General features: G+C 45.1%; 2 protein-coding genes across 2 annotated transcripts in view; both read right to left on the reverse strand.

The window, feature by feature from the left end:
• Positions 1 to 15,575, reverse strand: part of UBE2F (ubiquitin conjugating enzyme E2 F (putative)) — a 66,068-nt gene extending 50,493 nt beyond the window's left edge. Inside the window, exons 1-4 of the mRNA XM_027735660.2 lie at positions 15,462 to 15,575; positions 13,479 to 13,611; positions 4,873 to 4,902; positions 2,338 to 2,403 (exon numbers count right to left, since the gene is read on the reverse strand). Of these exons, the coding sequence (XP_027591461.1) occupies positions 2,338 to 2,403; positions 4,873 to 4,902; positions 13,479 to 13,596 (214 nt within the window). The 5' untranslated portion in view covers positions 13,597 to 13,611; positions 15,462 to 15,575. The remainder of the gene's footprint in view (positions 1 to 2,337; positions 2,404 to 4,872; positions 4,903 to 13,478; positions 13,612 to 15,461) is intronic.
• A 2,507-nt stretch (positions 15,576 to 18,082) lies between these two features.
• LOC113995502 (interferon lambda-3-like) lies at positions 18,083 to 19,244 on the reverse strand. The gene is made up of 5 exons (XM_027735645.1): positions 19,083 to 19,244; positions 18,742 to 18,816; positions 18,454 to 18,597; positions 18,277 to 18,348; positions 18,083 to 18,196 (listed from the first exon to the last, which is right to left on the reverse strand). Exons 1-5 carry the CDS (start codon positions 19,242 to 19,244, stop codon positions 18,083 to 18,085), a joined length of 567 nt encoding a protein of 188 aa, XP_027591446.1.
• Positions 19,245 to 21,377: the final 2,133 nt, after the last annotated feature.

The following is a 21,377-nucleotide window of genomic DNA, read 5'->3' on the forward strand; positions in this document are numbered from 1 at the left end:
TTCCCTAGATTTTAATCCAATGTGGTACTGGTGAAAAATAACAGAGACAAGTGTGGCACAAGGGCATTTTTCAATGACAGAACAATTGTTTCAGATGACAAAAGGAAAAAGAAGCTTCAGACAGCACAGAAAGCCAGCAGTGTGTGCCTTGGGAACACAGAGTTTTGTCCACTGCGGCAGTAAAATCTAAGGCTTACCCATTTTCTAGCAGGCACTACTATATATCCACTGATGGTGCACTGCAGAATTTAAAGCTCTAATGTTAGAAAATAAGAGAACTTAAACTGAGAGCCTTAAGAAGTGAGCCCATGAAGCCCTTTGCTGTGCAGGCTCCCACTCCTGTTTATGCACCTCATCAGTCCTAACAGGGCGAACCGCAAGGCAGTGCTGGATATTTCCTGGCTGAGCCCAGCCCTTGCTCCACAAAAAAAGCTGCAGGGAGATTTGCAAAGCCAAAAGCACAAGCAGGATTTCTAGAAGTAACTCAGCTCCAAATGCAAGAGACAGTTCTAGGCAGGAGAAGGAAAACTGGTTCTTCCTCCAGTCAAGTTTCACTCAATAATGTTTAGACACTACAAGAATAGTTGGCTCGAGCCCACTTGAGCCATAAAAATTCTCTGACAACCACTTAGCTGCCTCTTTGCTATCCCAGAGGAAACTAAGATTTAGCACACCGTAAAGAAAACCTCAGTCTTGAAGGGAATCAGAAAACTACAAAGATTTTCTTGGTCTGTGTTATGTTCTGCCTTTAGAGAGCTGTGCTGAGCTGCAGCTGATCACAAGATTCTATACCTGAATTATGCACAGCTGAAAATAGATGTTTACTTGGGGTCAGACTGCAACTGCAGAAACTTCAGCTGTGCAGCTATATTTAGAGTAACAAAATGTTAATTAAGATCATCTCATTTTCAAGATCATTTCAGCAACGAAGCCAGCACAAAAACCACGCTCTGCCCGCAGCACCTTGCTGCACAGCAGGGAACAGACAAAAACAGTACTGTGATTTAGACATCTTGGAATCAGTACGAAGAAGCTACCACTGCTTCACATTCAAGACATTCCTAACTCACACAATGATGCTCTTGTAAAGTCAACTCATTTCCAAAACATAATAAAGCAGTATCATATAAACTGAAGGACATTTGGTGCAAGCAGACTAACACCCACTGAGTAAACATGAGCACATCTTCACAGAATGAGAGGTTAAAAGTTCTAGAATAGCACTTGCATTTATTTTTAATTACACTCACTTTTCCATCACAAAAAGGAGTCACATGAATGGACATGTTAACAAGGACCACCCAAGATTTTCTAGTTCAAGGAAGGGCCAGTCGATTTTGGCTAATAAGCAGCAACAGTGACATCTAGTGCCTCCCTGACTTCAAAATCCGGGATTAGCAGAGTCGCTCCTACCACACTGTTCAGTGCAAACCACTGTTTCTCCAGGTAATACATCTGCATGACTGACAGCTCACCCAAGTGCTGTTGTCAATAAGCATCTACAGAAAACGTGCATCTAGGAGGATCAGCTGGCAGGGAGACACCAATCCCAGCACATCTAACTCAAACAGCTCAGTGTACTGCACGTGGCAATGTCCTCAGTTAAGCACTTGCACAGTCTCAAACATAACCAAGAAGTGCACGTGAAATTTAAATAATCTTCCAAATGCAAATTCATCCATAAAACACAACTTTTTATTCTAAAATGGACAGCTACCTGAGCAAACTCTGTAATGTCAGGTGGCTATTAAGAAACTTCGGTGGAAATTATAAATTCTGAAAACGTTTCTATCGACCAGCGTGCCAGCAGGAGCTTCACAGCATAACTGTACTAATAGTAAAAGATCTTTCTCATACTTGAATATTCAAAGACTAACCCCTACTCATTAAGCATCTTCACTCATGCACAGATTTGAACATTTCCACCGGTGATGTGTCACCTATCTCTTCACCTCTGCAGAATCAAGCAATTAGTAGAACACACTACACATGCACATAACAGGGCTGTAATACAGGGCTGGTCCAGGCACAGACCAAGATTTTTCTCAGCAAATAAAACAAGATGGTTTGAAACTGGCTGAGAGAAAAAAAAAAGCTTTCAATCAAAGTAAGCAAACAAGATTTGAATATTTCCTAAACATTCTCAATTTTAATGGCCTTTTTATTGGAATCTGATTGTCAAAATCCAGCCCAGTTTCTCCATCCCACTAACAAAATAATCACTGTATTATAGCCAATCTTTGAGTAGAAACTTTACTGGCGTCCAAGCAAACTCTTGGAATTAGTTTCCTAAACACCAACACGCAGAAAGAAAAATAATGTGCTTTAAAAAATTACCTGGGGTTACAGTCAGCTGAAAGTAATGAAGCTTGTTTGGGTCAGGAAAATTCACTTTACATGTACCTGTGAAGCAAAAGAATAATTTACATCAGACAATTAGTTCTCCACTCCTGGGAAAGCAAGTGTATCATCCTTTATACTCTTCAAATTCCCTCCCTCATTAATCCCTACCTTTCAGTCAAGTGATTTCCTCCTACACTTTGAGCATCTCCACTCTATACAGTTATGAGTCACCTGGAAATTCTACTTCTTTCAGCTGTAAGGAAGAAGGTCATTCCCTTTCAGCAAACCATACTGTCTCAAAGGCCTTAAAAATCCAAAGGATTTGCTCTCCTGCATAGTAGCTACATGTGAAGGTGACAGCATACAGAGGAGCATCTCTGCCTTCCAAGCTTCTGTAACATGATTAATAATAATCTGTGTATTAACATTTGATCACACACTGTGACCTGCATGAAGTCACCACAGGGAGACGTGGTGACAGGGGATTATTAACACCTTTAAGGTACAATGAGATACAAGCTTTCCTGAAAGCCTCATCCAAATGCCAGCAAGTCTCTGTTCAGCTGCCACATTGTACAAGTTCCTGCTGCATAACCAACTATGTGCTTTAACAGCAAAGGTTATGGGGCAGCATAAACCAAACACGATGGGTTTATTCTCAGAAGAGATGAATTTAATGAGAATAGTGAGAATGAAGAACAAGTGTGGGGAAAAATAGTTTCAGTTCACAGCATAACAGCCCTTTGTTTGCATTTGATGACACAAACAAGTAACCACGGCAGTAGTGGATCAAGGGTTGGATTTGATGATCTCAGAGGTCCCTTCCAACCCAGCTGATTCTATGAGACCAAGTTGCTTTCCCATGCACAAAACTGGCCTTTCATGACTGTGGCAGAGACAAGCTGTCAACCTGGCACGAGAAGATATGTATATCCACAGATATGTTGCTATCCACCCTGTGTAGTCCTTGGCTTCTTAACCCATCAAGCTGGTTGTTCTTTTCCTGTAGGCAAGGAGCTAAACAGTATCAGAGACATAAACCTTATTTGCCTGAAAAAAAATCAACTAGAACTGTACACAAACCCTAGTAATGCACTCACATTGTAGTAACTAAAAATACACATTTCTCATGTGCTTGTCATCCTATAGAAGAATCTACAGAAAAAAGTTTACCCAAAATAAAAATTACTGTGTAAATTCTCTGTAATCACCTTTAAGAAAGAAGAGCATACAGAAAGGAAGAGTTAAAATAATGCCTCTTCCTGTCCTCCCTTTTTCCTGTTTCTGTTCTGCATTTTTTCTCTCCCATCAAGCAGTCTGTATACTGAAAAGCCTGACTTTTTAAATCTGAGCATTTATCTGGATTTAGAATCATCAGCAAATAGAAGATGCTCATCACAACCAGCACTCAGAAATTTAACCTGGAGAGAAAAAATATAGTCAAAGCTTCAAACATAATCCTAGAGAACATTCACTGCCTTTCTTTGCAGGATAAGCATATGGACAAGTCAGTATGGATGCACAGGAACCACCTGCACATACACTCTCAGCCCACTGCACACAACTCACACCTCTTTCCCTGCAGCAAAACGTCTGAGATGACAGAGAGGAATGTGCACCACAGGAAGCTATGCAGGGCCAGTGATGAGCTCTGAACGTCCCTCTGAGCTCACCAGGCAGTAACGTGCTGTGCTTGCCTGTGTTCTAAGAGCTCATGGCAGAATGATGCTGTTCTGGCCAATGCCTGAAGCAAAGAGCTCAGCGACAACTTGGCTTTGCTGCCAACACCCACCCTGAGCAACAAATACAGAGCAGTAGGAACTCTACTCCTCTTGTAAAAGTGCTTTGTGTTTTGCTGCCCTTCGCAGAACTAGGCTTTCTAAGCTTTAGAAGCCACAAGCCACTTACCCACTTAAAGCCTATTTTAAAGTAGCCATTAATATTTTCAGCTGTTTATTGCTTATATCATAAGTAAGACTCCAGAGCTAAAACCACATTAATTTGCCTTTTTTGTTTTAAGGAATATGGATCACTTTTGCAAAACTAATTTTCTTTAGTATGTTCACTATTAACAAACATATCAGGTTACATCTTGCATGTGATGCAGAGAAACAGCAGGTTAACTTAATATGTTTCCTGAGAACTGAGCTATTTTTCTTTGCCCCTAAATCAGAAACTCCTGTTTTGGAAAGGAGAGAATGGAGGAAAAACAGGTGTGAGGCAACAAATGCACCCTTCAGTCCCACAAACCTTTTGGGTGTTTTATGGAAGTTAAGCTTCCACTCCCCAACAATCAAATTCTGGAGGCGAATTATCAATTCTCCTTCCAAAGGACAATAAGGAGGGTCCACCTCTCTACAACCCCTTAAGAGGGAGCAACAAAGAAAACCTGTTCAAGGTCAAATGGTGGAGTTTTGCACAGGTTTCCCTAAAGTTAACAAATATCATTAGCATTCATACTTCAGTAAAAACATTCAGTTCAACGGTCCTTTTCCCCTTAAAATGCATACCATTAAATACTATACTTACAAGGTAAATTAGCTTCAAGCTCTGCAACCTCTGTTGAAAGAAAAAAAAACAAACACAACAACACATTATTTATAGAAGCATAAAGCCATTCTTGAAGTCCAGATTGGCAGATCTAATTGAAACCGCCCTGTAAATCCAATTTTACCTAAAAATACAATTAAGCTGCAGTGGAAGTTTACCTTGAAATTTCTCTTTAAGCCACTCAATTCGTTACTAGAAACCTGCCCCACAGATGCTGCAAACACACCCTACTGTGATGGGGACTTCAGCTCTGCCAGGGCTGCTCACACACAGAGCACTGGCATTTCCAAAGCACAGTCTGCTATACATACACACTCCTGCTCAATTAAAATTTCTTTTTATTTATTTCCCAAGCATAAAGCTTAAAAGTAATTATTAAAAGAAAGGAAGCAACCTGATTCAGTTGCATAGCCCCTAAGACCTTTCCCTGTCAAGTTACCTTCTCTGGAAGAGCCCCTGCTTTGTCTCTCTTTTGTGTATTTTATTGAAGTCTTAATCTCAACTACCTGTATTTCACAGAAGTATGAATGAGATGCATGAAGATACCTCCCCCTTTCACTTCTAGAGTTCTAGAAAATCTCATCAAATCTATTTTTTGCACTTCCTGTAGTCTTTTTTTTCCACTTCTAACTTTGCTTTCTGGCCTGCAGAGAGACAGACCATTTATTTGGGCTAACAACGTGTAAGGGATTTCAGTACTAACTCTCAAAAACATACATGTAAAGAAAACTGTAATTCAGATTTTTTGGCACTGAATCCAAACTGCTCATGACAATAACTCTCCAGAACTTTTTCTGCATCCATGCTTACCGAACCTGGCTGGTCTTTGCAGTGGGCATGATAGTTATTTGACTTCCACCTCTCTTTTGCCTGGCACAGCCCTGGTGTCCCTGCAGCATACAACACCAAGAGAAAAAAACCACCAAAAGAGAAGCACTGTGTTTCACACTTACCTAAAAAGTTCACAACTGTGCTCTTTAAAATCCCACACTGGAGCAGCCAGAGCTGATTTAACAAAGCTGTGCACCGAAAGACACACAGTGCTGGGGCCATACTTTTGATAAAAGTTTTGAAAGAGTACTGTCTTCACAATATAAAAAAAAAGTAAATCTAATTTCAGCTATAATCAAGGGCTTTATCTTTACTTTTCCTTCCTGGCTGATAAAAGAAGACATGACAACCAACAACTGAAGGCTGCAGTTATACAAACCTTTCTTTCTCTTTAAATTCACCAGCCTGTCATAGTGAGAGGCACTACCAATCTTCACTACAGGCTAAAGGTTAGGACCTGGCTCTTATTTGAAGGTGTTGACTGCTTTCCCTATTGCTTTCTCTGCTTGTGTGTTGTTCAGCTTAATGAATCCTGCCTGCCCTTTGCTTCGATGGTGAAAAAAGGGAGACACCCAAGGACAGAGCAGATTGAGTCCCAGCAGTGGCTGAGCTGCAGCAGCTCTGCTGAGCCAAGGCCTCACTTCTGCCTCCTGCGAGGTTCAGAGAGTTTACTGTCACCATAGTTCCTTTGAAGTGTGGAAGTTTCCTGTAATGTGTTCACACTTCTGTGTTTCCCTCTGTCCTGGTACAAGAATGACTGGGTTTTCTTCTGGAAACATGAAAACAAAATGCTTACACCCGGGAGAAGGGAACAGCTCCCTCTTTCTTTGCAGGAGTGTAAACAGGTGGGAATGCTATGCTAATTAATCCACACAAAAGCAAGTCCTCCAAAATCAAGGTTTCTAACCCCCTCTGCAACAAACCACAAACTAAGAATGCAACAACTTTATAAAGATAGAAATGCAGGTAAAGACCTGCTTCAATAACCTGAATGTTTAGAGTAGTATCAAGTAAGGCAACAGATGTTACTATTAACTGTGCCATATAAATATACATAAGCATTGGTAATTAACCAATTAAGATGCACATTTAATGGGCCAAAGCTACAGTGTTTGTGAGTTTTCCAAATTCTATGACTCTTTGATAGTGACAGTCATGACATTGAAACCGTTTTTGTATGTCACTGCTCAAAAAGCAAATATTTTGGCCACATCATTCAAGCCCCATTAAGATTCTGATGTTTTAAGTCATGCATTTTCTACATAAAGCAACACCCTTGGCAAGAGCATTCTCTGTAAGAAATCTCCCCCTGTGCAGGCTGCCAAGTTATTAAACAGATCTGTAAATAAGCAAAGTATGGAAGTGACAATTAGAGCGCCAATGCACTGAACTTCCAAGAGCTCAAAAAGCCTCACTAAATTAAAGAATAAACTTAAGATCACAATTTTTCTGACCTCCTCTTTCAAAAAATGACTGTCACTACAGATAAATAGAAAAGAAAATTCAACTTGACTACGTTTCACAGTCATTTTGTGGAGAATCAGTATCTGTGTCTCAATTCACACCATTAAGATGAGACAACCAACCAGAAAATCCGAGTCTCAGGAAATACCATTAGCTCCCAAACAGCCAGTCTGGTGTTCTTAAAACCTCCTGTGATCTGGTGCAGAAGCACACCTCAGTGGCAGGTATCCTTGCAGAGTCCTGCTCTTGCCCCACTATGCCCTTGCTTGAACAGTTCCAAATGCTATTTTAAACCATAAAAAGGATAAAGAAGCAAGGCTTAAAGTTAAACCTACCACAAACTTTGGAAGAGTTGAATGCAAACTGATTATGCCTCAGAAGCAGCCTAGGAACTTTACAGAAGAGAGAAAAGCTAAGCCTAACACAAGCAACCAGAGCTATTTATAAATGACTTTACAAACAATAACTCTCCCTACCCCTGACAGTTCTCAAGACAGAAATAGGACACACTCCTGCCCTGTATACAGGTCTATGCCTCCTAATTCTCATCTCTCTTTATAGCTTTCCTTACTTAGCTCCTCTGAACTGCACAGACCAGTATTAGAAGTCAAACAAGCCAACTAATATCACCAGTTTTTCAATAGAGCAAAAGATGTATATTCTCCTTCTGCTTCCAAATGTTTATTTTAAACAAGACACTATCAAATCACACCTTCAGCTTCTATACGCTATAACAAAGTTTATTATCCTGACATCAAAAACTACCAAAAGCCACTGTGGTTGGAAATCTCCAAGTCTGCAATATATCACTTCATATTTCAGGTGTGCTGAAAATCTGAGGCATAAGTGAAGCAATGCCTTGCACCTCCCTTTGTCAGCAAAGCCCTGGAAAAATGTCTCAGTAATAACTTCTCAAATTAGTTTCAATTTTCATAGCTTGAAGAAAGCAAATACATGGATTCTCCTCATTTTTAGTTTCAATGCACATGAAACTCGCTTTCATAATCAGCTTCCCACTTCCATTCTCTCAGGCTTATATATGAAGGCACACCCAAAACATTTTCCAATTACAGAAATCTGCTGGAAAAGCCACAGATGTTGAAAACAATTGAGGAGTAAAACACGTTAACTCATTTTCTTATATATTAAGTTATTTCCAACTGTCACAATCAAAACAGTACTGATAATTTAAAACTGAATGATGATGTTCAGGTGCACTACAAAAACCACAGTTTAAGGGACAACCTTTGTGATCCATAAGCACACATGCATTACTACTCCTGCCACCCTGGCACACTCTCTATCTTGAATTCAATTTCGTAGTCACCTTCATTACACAATATTAATTTTAAATACCACTTTGGCTTGTCCTCAGTCTCTTTCAAATTTCCAGAAAGGATCTGCCTTTCAAGTTCAGCACTGCATTCTCAGCATCCTGGAGGAGCAGTCATGTGGCCCCTGTTCTCAACTTAATGAAGTGCCCCTTAGAGATGAATAGAACATCAAAAATTGTCTCTGCAGCACAGAACAAAATGAAAGGTGCTAAAGCAAGTGTACTGCTTGCTCTCTTTTCACTTGGGCACTAGGTCTATAGAATTAAGGCCTTACTCTCCCACAGAGCCCATATGGAAAACCCAGTGAAAAGAGACGTACAGATAAGTCACGCTGAACTTTTAACAAAGGTGTGCCTTGTTAGAGCCTCTCTCCCAGGTGAGAGAGGCAGCAGAGCCCCTTCAAGCACCATTTCTGTCTGCTCCTCTTCCTCTCATCAGCATTTGCTTTCCGTCTTCTGCAGTTGTTTGCATGTCCTCCACTGGACTTGTCTTGAAACATGTTAGCCACTGCTTGGTCTCTCTCCAGATCCCTCCACCCTGGGCCACAAAGCCTCTCTCCATGACCTGGCAGCTTGAATTAGCAGTCCTTGCCCCCCCACGCCCTCAGAAACCTGTGCCCTCAGTGATTCCCAACTGGCGGATGTTTTCCTGTGCCTTCCCAAGGTTTCAGATCAGAACCAGCAGCACACTCCACACTACAGACATGTGTGCCCTGCTCTACTCCCAAACGTGCTCTGTTAGCCTGCAGGGGACAGGCTGCTGCCAAATCCTGTTTAGCAGCCCCGATTTTAACACTCCAGAGGAAAAACAGCTGGAAGAGAATAATCAGCTGCCTCAGAATTACTTCCCTAAACAAAATTTTAAGAATAGAGATATTTCCATTCATAGTATGTCCATTAAATAACTCAGCAAAGCAAATGCCCTGAGCCGTGATTGATAATTGAATATAACACAACACTGGACAAAAATCAAAGGACTGGCTTAGAAAAACTAACAAAGGGCACCAGTATTTTAAGAGTAGCTTTTTCACAGAAGTGTAAAAAAGCCTGTTTAACTTGAGGCCGTCACTAAAGTCAAGGACAGCACCGGGCAACACTATTTCACATGCTGACTGAGATTTTCTTCACATCCATATGGTACAAACAGCCAACATCATACCTAAATTATTACTTATTCTTCCTACCTTAAGGCAGAAGAATAAGTTGGTCTGTGAGTTGGTCTGTGCCAGATTTTTGAAGGTTTGCAAGCATCATCAACACTAACAGGGGCTGGGTCATGGCCATCTACCCTTCATCAAATGGCATTGATCTATTTACCAGTCTCTGCAGACAACACATTTGAGCACTGCAAGGTTGTCAGCGTGACAGCACATCCTCCAAAGAGATCCCAGACTGCCCTCCTGGACTGGACTCTATCAACACAAACAAGGTTGTCTTTAACTTAACTCCAGAGAAAAACCAGTCACTGTCTGTGTCTGGACAATACCCTGAGCAAAGCTGGCAGGCATCTGCCTGCAGAATTTATGAGACTATCACCAGTTTACTGTGGATCAAGAATAGGACAGTGGTGCTTCACTGCTGACAGAACACTTTGGGCCTCTTCTCATCTCCTCCTCTTCCCTTGCTGATAGCCAAGATTTCTCTTCTTTTATGTAGAACAGATTATTTTTTAATTCACCATTGCCAGGAGACTGATTGAGACTTTCACCCATTCTGCAACTGTCATCTGTTTGTTTGGTAACTCCAGTCTAAACACCCACCAGTAACAACTTGTACTTACAGCTACTCTTCCAGGCTCCTACAACTTTGTTGATGCAAAACAGCAGCCTGAAGTTCAGCTGGGCTACTATAGTTCCAGACAATCAGGCAATAAAAGGCACTGGTGCTAGTCTAGATGCAGAGCATCACTGCTGTATGCACACCTTGAGCAGACAGCTCTGCCCTCCCTACCAAACTCATTCCTGCAGATCTTTATGTGGCCTAAAAACACTGTCAACATCACAAGTTCACCTTCCCTCAGCCTCTCAACATCGTAGATGCTGCTGCAGTTGGTCTATCTTAAAGTGCTGGAGCAAATTCTAGAAACTTTGTAGACAAATGGTCTACGTTTAGCTTAAAAAGCAGCTTAAAAGAGAATATCCCCAATAAATCTTTCACACTAGCTACTGAATTTCCCTCTCACTTTCAGTGGAGTTGTACTAAGATGATCTGCTTCTACTGTCAGTTCCCATTTGAGTCCAGAAACCATTCTAACACACTGACAGTTGCTCCTACAATTCTTCTGGGAGAGTATCAGGATTGGGAGACCCTCCCCTCCCCGCCCTACCTCTGGCCTGCTCTACAGTTTCAGTAACTCTTGTCAGGCCTTGGCCTTTGCACAAGAGCTCAGTGGTGAAGCATTCCTTAACTCTTCAGCAGCATTGACCATACCAGGAACTCCTGCTGCCTCAACAAGGTGGGAGATGAGAGGAGGAGTAATCAGTCATCCCCAGCTTCGGAACATTCCTTATCTGAATTATAGTCCAAGTGAAATGGTATCATCCTCACTCGAACGACAGACAATTCCAGTAGTTCCCAAAAAGGCATTAAACATGAGTATTTCACTGATTCTGGAGGGGAATTTTTCAGTAGGAATATACTTGTAGGCACACATATCCATATGTGTGTGTGTTACCTTTACACATTTGTCCCTCTCTATATATCTTTGTGTATCTGTGTATTGACTTGAACACCCCATAACATAGTATACATGTTGTTATCTTGAATCTAGAATATTGTTATGTTTACAGCTGGTTAGTGATTAGTCCAATATTTAAGTGCTTTTATGATTAAGTGCTGCTAAATTATTTAGACAAACTGTTGACTGAGTCCAACCCTAATACTGGACCCAGCCACACTGAGACTCATCCCTGAAAAGGAGTCCAGACTGAAAGGGGGTTCGCTCTGAATCTCATGACTCAACTGACTCAACTAAGGGTCTCCTTGCCCCCTTCACTCTTTCCATTCCAGCCTCTGTAGAAATAACTCTTAATTGATTCTAACTTGATTTCCCTTTATATGCATTATCCAAGCAGTAAGAAGCAGCAGAAACCTTCCCAAACTTCTTCTGCAAATTTATATTTAAGGACGTTTTCACTGTACCTTTGACGGTGACTCTTTAAGTGGTATAAACCACACATTCCACAGCAGGGATACAACTTCCATGCACAATCAGATGAGGATCCAGCACCCAGCACTTGTCAGAGGCACATGAGCAGTGACCTGCTTTCACCATTTGTCAGTTTGGGACTCAGCTCGTTCAATACTCAAGTCTGTGCTGGTTTGCTAATGCAGCCATAGCAATTACAGTGTCAATACTAATTTTCTATAGCTCATGTTCTCTTCCTCCCTGCAGACTTTGGTAAGGTTTTAGCCCTAAAAATGAAAAACATGACTGCTCTGAGGGTACAGTAAAATGTCTTATGGTACCTCACACTATACCAATCATTGCAGTGGAAGTGCATTTATATTGCACTGCTCTCTTCCTCTCGAGTCTATACCTGTAGGTTTAGCAAAAATCTCAGATTATTTAGTCATTTGGCTTTGTAGCTTAGCCTGGTTAAAGAGCTTATTTCTCCTACCTGAATCTTCCTCCCTCAGAACTGGAGTTAACTAAGGATTTCCAAACTGGAAGTCTAAAGCAAGTTCTTTTCAAGAATGATCACATCAGAGTTATTAAAAGTCTCTGTCCTTAGAACTGTATAGAGAGAAAATTGTGAATATACCATTGCTATAGTCTACCTGTGGCACTTCCCAGGGCGCTGAGGCAGCAGCATTTGCAGTGACACCTTGCTCCAGCAAAGTTACATGACAGAATTTACCCTGATTTGAAAAAAAACCATAGGCAATGCTAGTTAGGTAATACCAGTCAGGCAAATACACCCTTGTCAGTCTCAAATAATTCTAACACAAGACCAGGAAATGTGAGTTTCCTCTGACTGGCACAAACCCTAACAGTGGCAGCTTACACATCAACAGCAGTATATTTGCTATTGATCATTTTTAGCAGAAACATCCACCTAAACAATATACTCCTTGCCACTAGAGCATTGCACGGCTCGAGCATTAAAACACTCAACTATTACCAGAGGGAGTAAATCTGAGTTTAAGCCCACAGTAACTGCAAAGTGTCAGCACCTACGGATTTTTAATATTATCTACGTTACAGGAAAAAAAAATTAGGTACAAAAAAGAGCTGCCCCTGATTTCACTATAAAACACTTTAATTATTGCTGCACAAACTACCCCATTTATCCAGAACTGCCACAAAGTGAAAGTCAGGGGCTTTTTTCCCCACCAGTAACAACCTACAGCAGCCCTCCTAGAACAAACCCTTTTGCAATACAAAAACGAGCACTGGGTTTTTTAACTCACAGCTTCATCCTCAACTTCTAGAGACTCCAGGCCTACAAAAATATCTCCCTGCCTTGCTTTCTTTAATCTTTTTAAACTTTGCTGCCTATGACCTGTACCATTAAAGACCTCTGGAACACTGTTGTTACCCTTAGGATGTTTTTTCCTGTCACAGGCAGTTATGTTTTTGCTCAAAAAAACACCTTCCTATCAAGACAAATATACTATTGTTGATATTCTCCTCCTATATGTTTAGATACTCATGTGGCAATTTTTATCATGATTTAATTAATGACAGAGTTCCTTATAATGGGTTAATTTTTCAGCAGAGTAAGGAGGACACTTGTTCTGGTTTTCACTATTCAATGAAAACAAGTGTCCTACAGGCAAAGAGCTGCTGGAGATGAGATGTATGTCAGTGTACACCCTACAGCAGCAATCCTGAGGTAAGTCACAAGCCATTTCAAAAACACCTCTGGAAATTCCTATGCAATTTAGTGTTGTTTACTGGCACCACACCCGCAAACCGTAACCCCCAAAATATTTCCATACAAGTCCCTTTCACCTTTAACAAGTAATTTATCTCGCACAGACACCCTCCGAGTAGAGTCCGACGCCGGGTTGGACGCACGGGGTCCTCTGACACCATCATCCCGCTTCAGCTTGCTTGCCAGTGTTAGCATTCCTGCTGCTTCCACCTGGAACACAGAGGGAGAGCAAAGCCCATCACCAGAAACGAAGCACTGGAGGCGCAGTATGAAAACAACTCACAGCTGTTGAATAAGGAACGAACTTCCATCACACTCTCAGCAGCCAAACACAGAATACGCTGCACACAGCTCACACAACTGTGATTAAAGATGAGGATGGCTCAGAGAAAGATTTTGTTTGGGCTGTGAATACTGAAAGAGCTACAGTTTGTTAGGCCAAGGGGAAGGTCAGTTTTGCAGGAGAAAGGTCAGGCTTACATCAGTGTTTACAATGCAATTTCACTGCTTGACACTGCTCCTTCCTAAGAACTGCTGTGGGAATACCCCTGCCAGACAGTCTGCTACAGCCTCCTCATCCACACCTCCCAGGACAGTGTTCAGAGCTGCTTTTCAGCTGGCCAAAATATAAGAAATAACAAAGAGAAAGGGGAGGGATCACTGGAACTGTTCTCTAACCCTGGGAAGTGAGCTCTGAGGCAGCTCCCAGGACACAGAAAAAAGACTTAAGCTGCAAACAGTGCAATGATCCACGCAGCTGCACAACAGGAACTCTCCACAGTGCAAAAAGGTGTGAGACTCAATAACTGAAATGAAGATAGAGTTTTGCTGTGTTACCCAGCCACTCCAGAAGATAACTGCACTGATAAATAATTACAATAAAAGGTGGACAGAATGCCAAAGTCATTAAACCAAAGCATCCAGTCTGTCATGGCTTAATACATTTTGTAACTATTCTTAGTTGAAGGCAACTCATTCTTCTTAAGTTTGGCAAAACCAACATAATGCTGACAAGATCAAAACCCTTCAGGCCCCACCACCACTAAAATGGTAGGAGAAACGTTTATCCTTTAAATCATATTAATTAATTCAACCAAATAAAGGGGAAAAATTGCAAAAAGTCACGGTATAATCCTTACCTGGGGGTTGAGAAAGACATTATAGATAACTGAGCAAAAAGCCTTAAAAAAAGGGAAACATATATTTCACAATAGTCCCTAACAGTATGAAACTCTGGTGAGATCTACAAGGAGGTCAGGTTCTCTGGAGCTGACAAATGTGTGTGTCAGCTACAAAATATATTTAAAAACAAAAGTAACGTTAGGGTGTAAATGTAAAATCCAGCTGGCTCAACTGAAACATACAGTAAGTTTTTTCATCCTGCTACCCCAGAGAAAGGAAGAATAAGCAGAGAACACAGATCTTTTTTTCTTTGGAGGAGGGAAAACCAACAGCTGCTTAAAAAAAAAAAAAGGGGGGGGGGGAAGTAGGGGAGTCTGGGAAGTACTGAACGGTGTTCTACATGAAAAGAAATAAATCTGTAAATTGCAGGCAACCCCTCCACTCCAAAAACCCCCCATCGTTTAGGTGTCAATTCCAAATTAAATCAATTCTGATAGGCATTAAATGTCCAAATATCTTTATAGCTTGTCCCGGAAAACCGGGAAACCCAAGAGAAGCGTGATCACTGTGAAAAAGAAATCATTCGCTTCAACTATACCCCAAATTCCAGCGGAGCACGGCAAGGAAGCCCCCAACAGTTCAAGCAAAGCTTCCCCGCTGCAGACCCCGGAGAAACAGGCCAGGGAGGGGAGACTGTGCTTATTTATAGGGAAGGGCGCAAGGGCCCCGGGAGTTCCCCAGCTCCGCCGGGAGCGGAGGCAGCGGCGGCCCGGGAGCCCCTCCGCAGAGGCAGGGGGATCGCTGGATTCCGAGGGCCGGGGGACACAAGTGTGCCCCGAGGCCCGGCGGGCCGGGACCGCCCCGGGAGTTGTGGGGGCGCCGGGAGGGGCCAGGCCCGGGTAGGGAGGGCTGAGGGAAGGGGGACGGCTCGCACGTACCTGAGCGCGGCGTCAGGGCCCGGCTGCCGCGGCCAACACCATCCCCGGCGCCGGCCCGGGCAGGAGCGGCAGCTCCTTCGGACTCTTTCTTCCTCTTCCTCCTCCTCCTTCTCTCCTTCTTCTCCCTCCCCTCCTCCTCCTCCTCCCTCCCTCCTCCAGCGGAGATCTCGCGAGAGCGAGGGTAGGGCCGGGCAGTGCGCCCGCGGGATTCTCGCGAGATTTGGCGGCGGTGGCGGCGGCGAGGGGCGGCCGCTGGCCGCCGGGAGGGCGGCGCCATGTTGGGTCGCCCCCTCAGTGGCAGCGGGAGCGGTGTCTCCCAGTGCCCGAGGGGAGTTGAGGTCTTCCGGCTGAGTTATGTGGCCCCAGGCTCAATTTTCTCACCTTTTGTAGGCAGAATCACAGAATCATCATCATCATGGCTAGGCTTCGCGAATGAAGATTTGGGATTTGGGATCACAGAATCAAATAGGTTGGAAAAAAAAAACCCAAACCTGTGAGATGATCGAGTCCAACCTAGGACCCAACACCACCGTGTCACCTAGACGTCCAGTCTTTCCTTAAAAACCTCCAGGGAATGGTGACTCCGCCACCTCCCTGGGCAGCCCATTCCAATACATTCCATTATTTTACAGTCCCCTCATAGAGCTGTGGAAAAGGGGGTGATTCAGTTACAATATAAATTACACTGAGTCTGTGGCAAATAGCAACACAGCAAGAAGGGAAAAAAACAACAATTGTCAGGGTGGTTTCACAAGTGGAACATAACCAGGCTTGCTGCAACCATTGCCTTAGTGCCCGCTTAAATTAATAGACTATTTGTGCATTCCAGCAGCAGATTAGTGGAGGCAATAGTGAATCAAATGGGAGCAACACTGAATCAGATGAAATCTCTGTAAAAAAAGGATCATAAGAGCGTATTTAGTAATTGAGAGTGAATTACCTGGGTATCATAAATAGACCGACCAAAATCTTTAGAAACTTAAACAATTGTGTTAGATCAGCCCCCTCCACCTGTAAAATAGGTGCATAAAGTTAAATTCTTCCATTTGGTGGCTTCCATTAAATAAGGGAACCAGGCATGAAAGCAGCATCCAGGTTAGAAAGTGTGATAAGGCAAAGCTGGAGACCGAACACAAGGAACGTTTGGCTGACAGCTGCTGAAATACTCACTGTGTCCTAAACCTTCACTGGAATGATACCACCACCTCCTCCCAAAAAAGAAATTGGAATTTTGCTGACTGAAATCTAGTTAAACCAGCACAGAACCCGTACTCAGAGGCCTTAAATTGGCTTAGGCTCTGACTCCCCAGTATTTCCCTCCTGGCACTCCTTCTGTGAGTGTGCAGGGAAAGCTAAAGTGCTTCTTGCCCACCTCCAGTCACCCTCCAGGAAAAACAGAGGACTTACCCTGAGCTACAAAAAGCTGGCAGGGGCATTAGGCTAACGCTGGCCAGCTGCACTTCCCAGCTGTCCTCACCACTCCTGCTCCCAGCTCCTGAGGAGCCTGGCTGCCCCATCACTACAGCCTACAGCCTTTGCCTGGCAGAAGGAACAATGCCTTGATAGATACCTCAGTGAGAGCAGGACAACCTAAATACATCTGTTTTGGAGGATGAATAAACACCATCTTGCCTCCTTAGGCTTTTCTCTCCAGATGCATGTATTGTTTGGCTATCACAGCACAGCACTTTAGTCCAGAAATGTTCTAGAAACAACCTCCCCTGCCAGATGTTGACTATACATAGGCTCCAGAGAAAGGGATTTCTTGCAAGACTTCAAAACCGAGGGGTCAAATAGCGAGCAGGGTCAGGGGATTGGATCCCAAACAGGCACTGATGGCATCTGCCTGTTCCTGGGAATCTGTGGCCACACAGGCAAAGCATTGGTGCAGCTGTTTTTGAGAGATTAGCTGTGCCTCGCTGTAACCAAATCCAGGAGTCCATGTGCAATTCCAGACACACCTCTGGGGCTTTCCCTGCCTGTCTGTAGTGTTGGCCCAAGGGCATTTCCCTCCTGATGGGTTTTCATTGCCTCAGGTGCTGCTCCTGTCATCAGGTGGCAGCAGATGGGGCATGGCCAGGAGATAAAATCTACTAAAGCTCCCCAAAGAGCCCAACATCCAGGCCTTTCTCCCTCCCTGTCCCCAAATTAAATGGAATGAGGTTTCATTTGGACAATGTCCTTGCAAGGATGTGTGTGTGATACCTCTGCTGTTGTATTACAGCAAAGCATAGTAAAAAATGTGATGGCAGCTTGTCTGCTTATGGTATCTATTTTATTAAATGGCATACAAGAAAATAATTTATACAGGAAAATATGCAAAATATACTCTGTAATAAATAGCAGGTGAAAAAATACATTTCCTTAAAAACATTTTGAAAACTAGCAAAATAAAGATATCCAATAAATACGTGCATTGCCATTCTTTCAGGAGGGGCATTTCTTCAGCTCCTCCTGAGCCATTTATAAGCACACAATAAACCCCAATAATTTAAAAGACTGTGAAAAAAAATTGTTCCCTGAGCTCACATGAGTAAGAAAAAGGCTTAAGTACAGTACAGCAATGCAATAGCAGTTGTTTTTCCCGGTCCTCGGGTGTCCTTTGGGGCCGGTGGCGGGGGCTAAGAGCATTGCTCCTGGAGGGCAGCGCAGTTCAGGTCCTCCAGCACTTCAAAGACGTGGCGGACGGCGTAGTCCTGCAGGCAGCCGGTGTTCTCGTGCGGCGGGGACAGCGCCTGCGTTAGCAACGGGGTCAGGGTGCAGCCGTGCGGTCACTGACACCCCGAGACCCCCTGGCCCCGCTGACCCAACTTACCATATTCATGGCCACCTGCAGGTTCTGCAGCCACCGGCTCAGTTCCCCAGAGGGCTGATGCGAGGGGGCCACCTGCAAGGGAAATGGCAGGGTAAGGACCAGCGATGCCCCGCAGTGCTGCCGACAATGCCAGGGCCACGGAGCTGGCACGGGGTGGGGGGCTCGGGGGGCACTCACACAGCCCCGCAGATCCTCACGGGCTTGGGCGAGGAAGGCCAGGGGCCGCTGGCGCATCTTGGTGAAGCCGGGGTGGGTGGAGAGCTGCAGCATCGTGATGGTGAAGTTCAGCTCGGCTTCCACCAGCACCACTCGGTCGGGCACCTGCGGCAGGAGTGTGTGGTTAGGGACCCAAAGAGCCAGGGCTGGAGGAGGGCAGTCTCAAAGACCTGCCTGGGGTGCAGGTGAGGGTGGGACTGGCTGAGAGGAGAGCTGTGCCCCCTTGTCACAGCATCACCTTGCTCTTACCGACAGGTGTGCCGACATCCACTTCCGATCCAAGAGCCCGGTGTCGCAGTTGCGGCCCGGCTGCCTGATGCTGCGCTGCAGGCACAAACCAAGAGAGAGACTGAACAACTGTCATTGTGACTTCTGGCGATGTTGTGCAACCCTGCCAGCCATGTGGTTTCAAACCAGGACAAAATTTGGCCCAGCATCCTTCATGTCCCCAAACTCCCATGAAAAACATCTTCCTCCTCCCCAGACTGCTGCAGAAAACATCCAGTTTGTCACTCAGGTCTCAAATTCAGCATCTCCTCTGCCTTGCCCCCCCTCCCCAGCCCACAGCCCCCATTGCCAGCGATACTCACAAACTCCTTCTGCATCTTCTTCACAGCCTTCTTCTCATCGAACGTGACTTGCTTGTACTTGAACAGGCTGCAGCCCTTCCTCAGGGTGTTGTGGGGAAAGGCAGCCCCCAGGCTGACCCCCAGCACCAGCACAAGCAGTGAGGTGAGGTGGAGACACAGCATTTTGTTGATGAAAGCTCGATGGTGAGCAGTGGGTTACGATGGGGTAAGGAGGCTGCGGTGCAAGATGCCAAAGAGGATGAATCAGAGGACTCCGGGCAGGACTTGCTAAACTCCTGATGCAGAGGTGCCTGACAGGTGCCACAGGTGGCTCTCTCAGCTGTGGAGATGCTGGGCTGTCCTGAGGAGCTTCTTTCCTTGCTCTGCTCTGCTGGCTGTGGATGCCTTGCTGCCCCATCTCTCCGGCTTTTTATTCCACCTGCCCGGTGTGACTGCTTTCACGTTGGCAGGGAAATCCACGACCTGACAGCTCTGGAAACAGGAAAGCGAAAGCTGCGGCGGGAATTCCGCCTCCGTTACTTGCGCTGCTGCCTCCAGCCCTGCCGCCTGCTCCGCCTCGACAGGGCGAGCGCACCGGCGATGAGGGATGCTCGGGCTGCCTCCAGCACACGCCCCCGAGGGGGCTGAGTGGGGGGACGCCGCTGCCACGCCGAGTGCTGGCAAGTGCGGGGACACCGGGCACGACCCAGCCCCGCCCCACGCTGAGAGCTGCGGGAGAGCCCAGGCACGCAGCCCCACGGGGACAGCAGACTCGGGGTGGCCGGGAGGGTTACAGTGCCTCCCGAGTGGCAGCAGGAGTCCGTGCCTCGGTGTCCCTATAGAAAGGGCCATGGCAGGGAGGGGGGGAAAGCAGCAGCAGGGAGCAGGCACTGCACGGCACAGGCAGCAGGCATGAGCTCTATGTCTGTGTTATCCTGGGGGACCAGGCTCGCCACCAAAGCAGGGAAAAGGGTGAAAGCAGAAGCACTTCCACCTAACGTTTTCCAGGTGGGACACAGAGCTGTGAAGGGAGGCTGCCGGAAATGAGCAGGGCTACCACCCTACAGGCCGCTGGGATTAGCTGGGTTTCCCTCCCTGTTCAGCCTGGAAACACAAATGTGGTGTGTTGACATCCCTCCAGTGACAGCGGGAATGGTGCCCCCGTTCAGCCAATTGTCCTTCTCTCGAGGTAACCTCCTGCAATTGCTGCTGGGCTTTTAGTTTCATGTGTTCATCAAGCATTAAATACAGAAAATTAGGGCAATACCTGGATCTAAAAAGCCAAGACAGTAAGGCAGCAACAGGCATAAATGCAGTGTCTCCCATGGTGGCCATACACAGGAAAACACTGCTCCAGAAGGACTTGACTTTTAGTGTTTGCATTTGGAAATAAACTGGTGATTTCAAAGAGGCGAAGAGAAAAAAAAAGTTCTTGAGCAAGCCCATGGAAAGATACACCTATGAGTGGGCAGAGTGGCATGGACGTGGTCATGGAGGTGGACTGGGATCTCTAGACATCATCCAGTGCAATCCTTGCTCTGGCAGGGTCAGCCAGCATGGGTTCCCCAGGACTGTGTCCAGTTTTAAATATCTCAAAGGATGGAGTGGCAACTCCACAGTCTCTCTGTGAGTGTTCTTTTGTGTTCAGATGCATTTTCATGTTTCAGATTGTAGCTTTTCTCTGCTATGCTGTCAGTAGGCACCACCAAGAGTCCCTAAGCCTCCTTTCTCAGCCTTTCCTTATAGGAGAGATGTTCCTGTCCATCATCTTCATGACATTGATTTGACTCTATCCAGTGTGTACCATGACTCTCTCCCCCTGGGGAGCCCAAACCTGGACCCAGCACTCCAGGGGTGGCCTCACTAGTGCTGAGTAGAAGAGAAGGATCACATCCCTCACCCTGCTGGAAACACTGCTCCCAGTGCAGTCCCAGATACCATTCAGTTCTTTGCCACAAGGACATGTTTCTGGCTCATGTTCAACCTGATGCCCACCAGGACCCCAGGTCCTTTTCTGCCACGCTGGTTTCTATCTGGGCAGCCCCCAGCACGTCCTGCTGCCTGGGGCTGTTCCTCCTCAGGTGCAGGGCTTAGCCCTTTCCCTGGTTGAACTTCAGGAGGTTCCATCAGCCCATTTCTCCAGCTTGTCAAGGTCCCTGTGGACAGCAGCGTGAGTCCCTGCTGTGTCATCCACTTCTCCCAGTTTGGTGTTACCACAAAACTTGGTACCCCCAGAGTACCCTCTGCCTCATTGTCCAGATAATTTCTGAAGAGGCAGAGCAGGACCAGCTGTTGACTCACCAGATCCATCCAGCC

This window comes from Pipra filicauda, unplaced genomic scaffold (assembly GCF_003945595.2).
Source record: "Pipra filicauda isolate LSUMZ 115617 unplaced genomic scaffold, ASM394559v2 scaffold21_size4447388_pilon, whole genome shotgun sequence".
NCBI classification, from domain to species: domain Eukaryota; kingdom Metazoa; phylum Chordata; class Aves; order Passeriformes; family Pipridae; genus Pipra; species Pipra filicauda.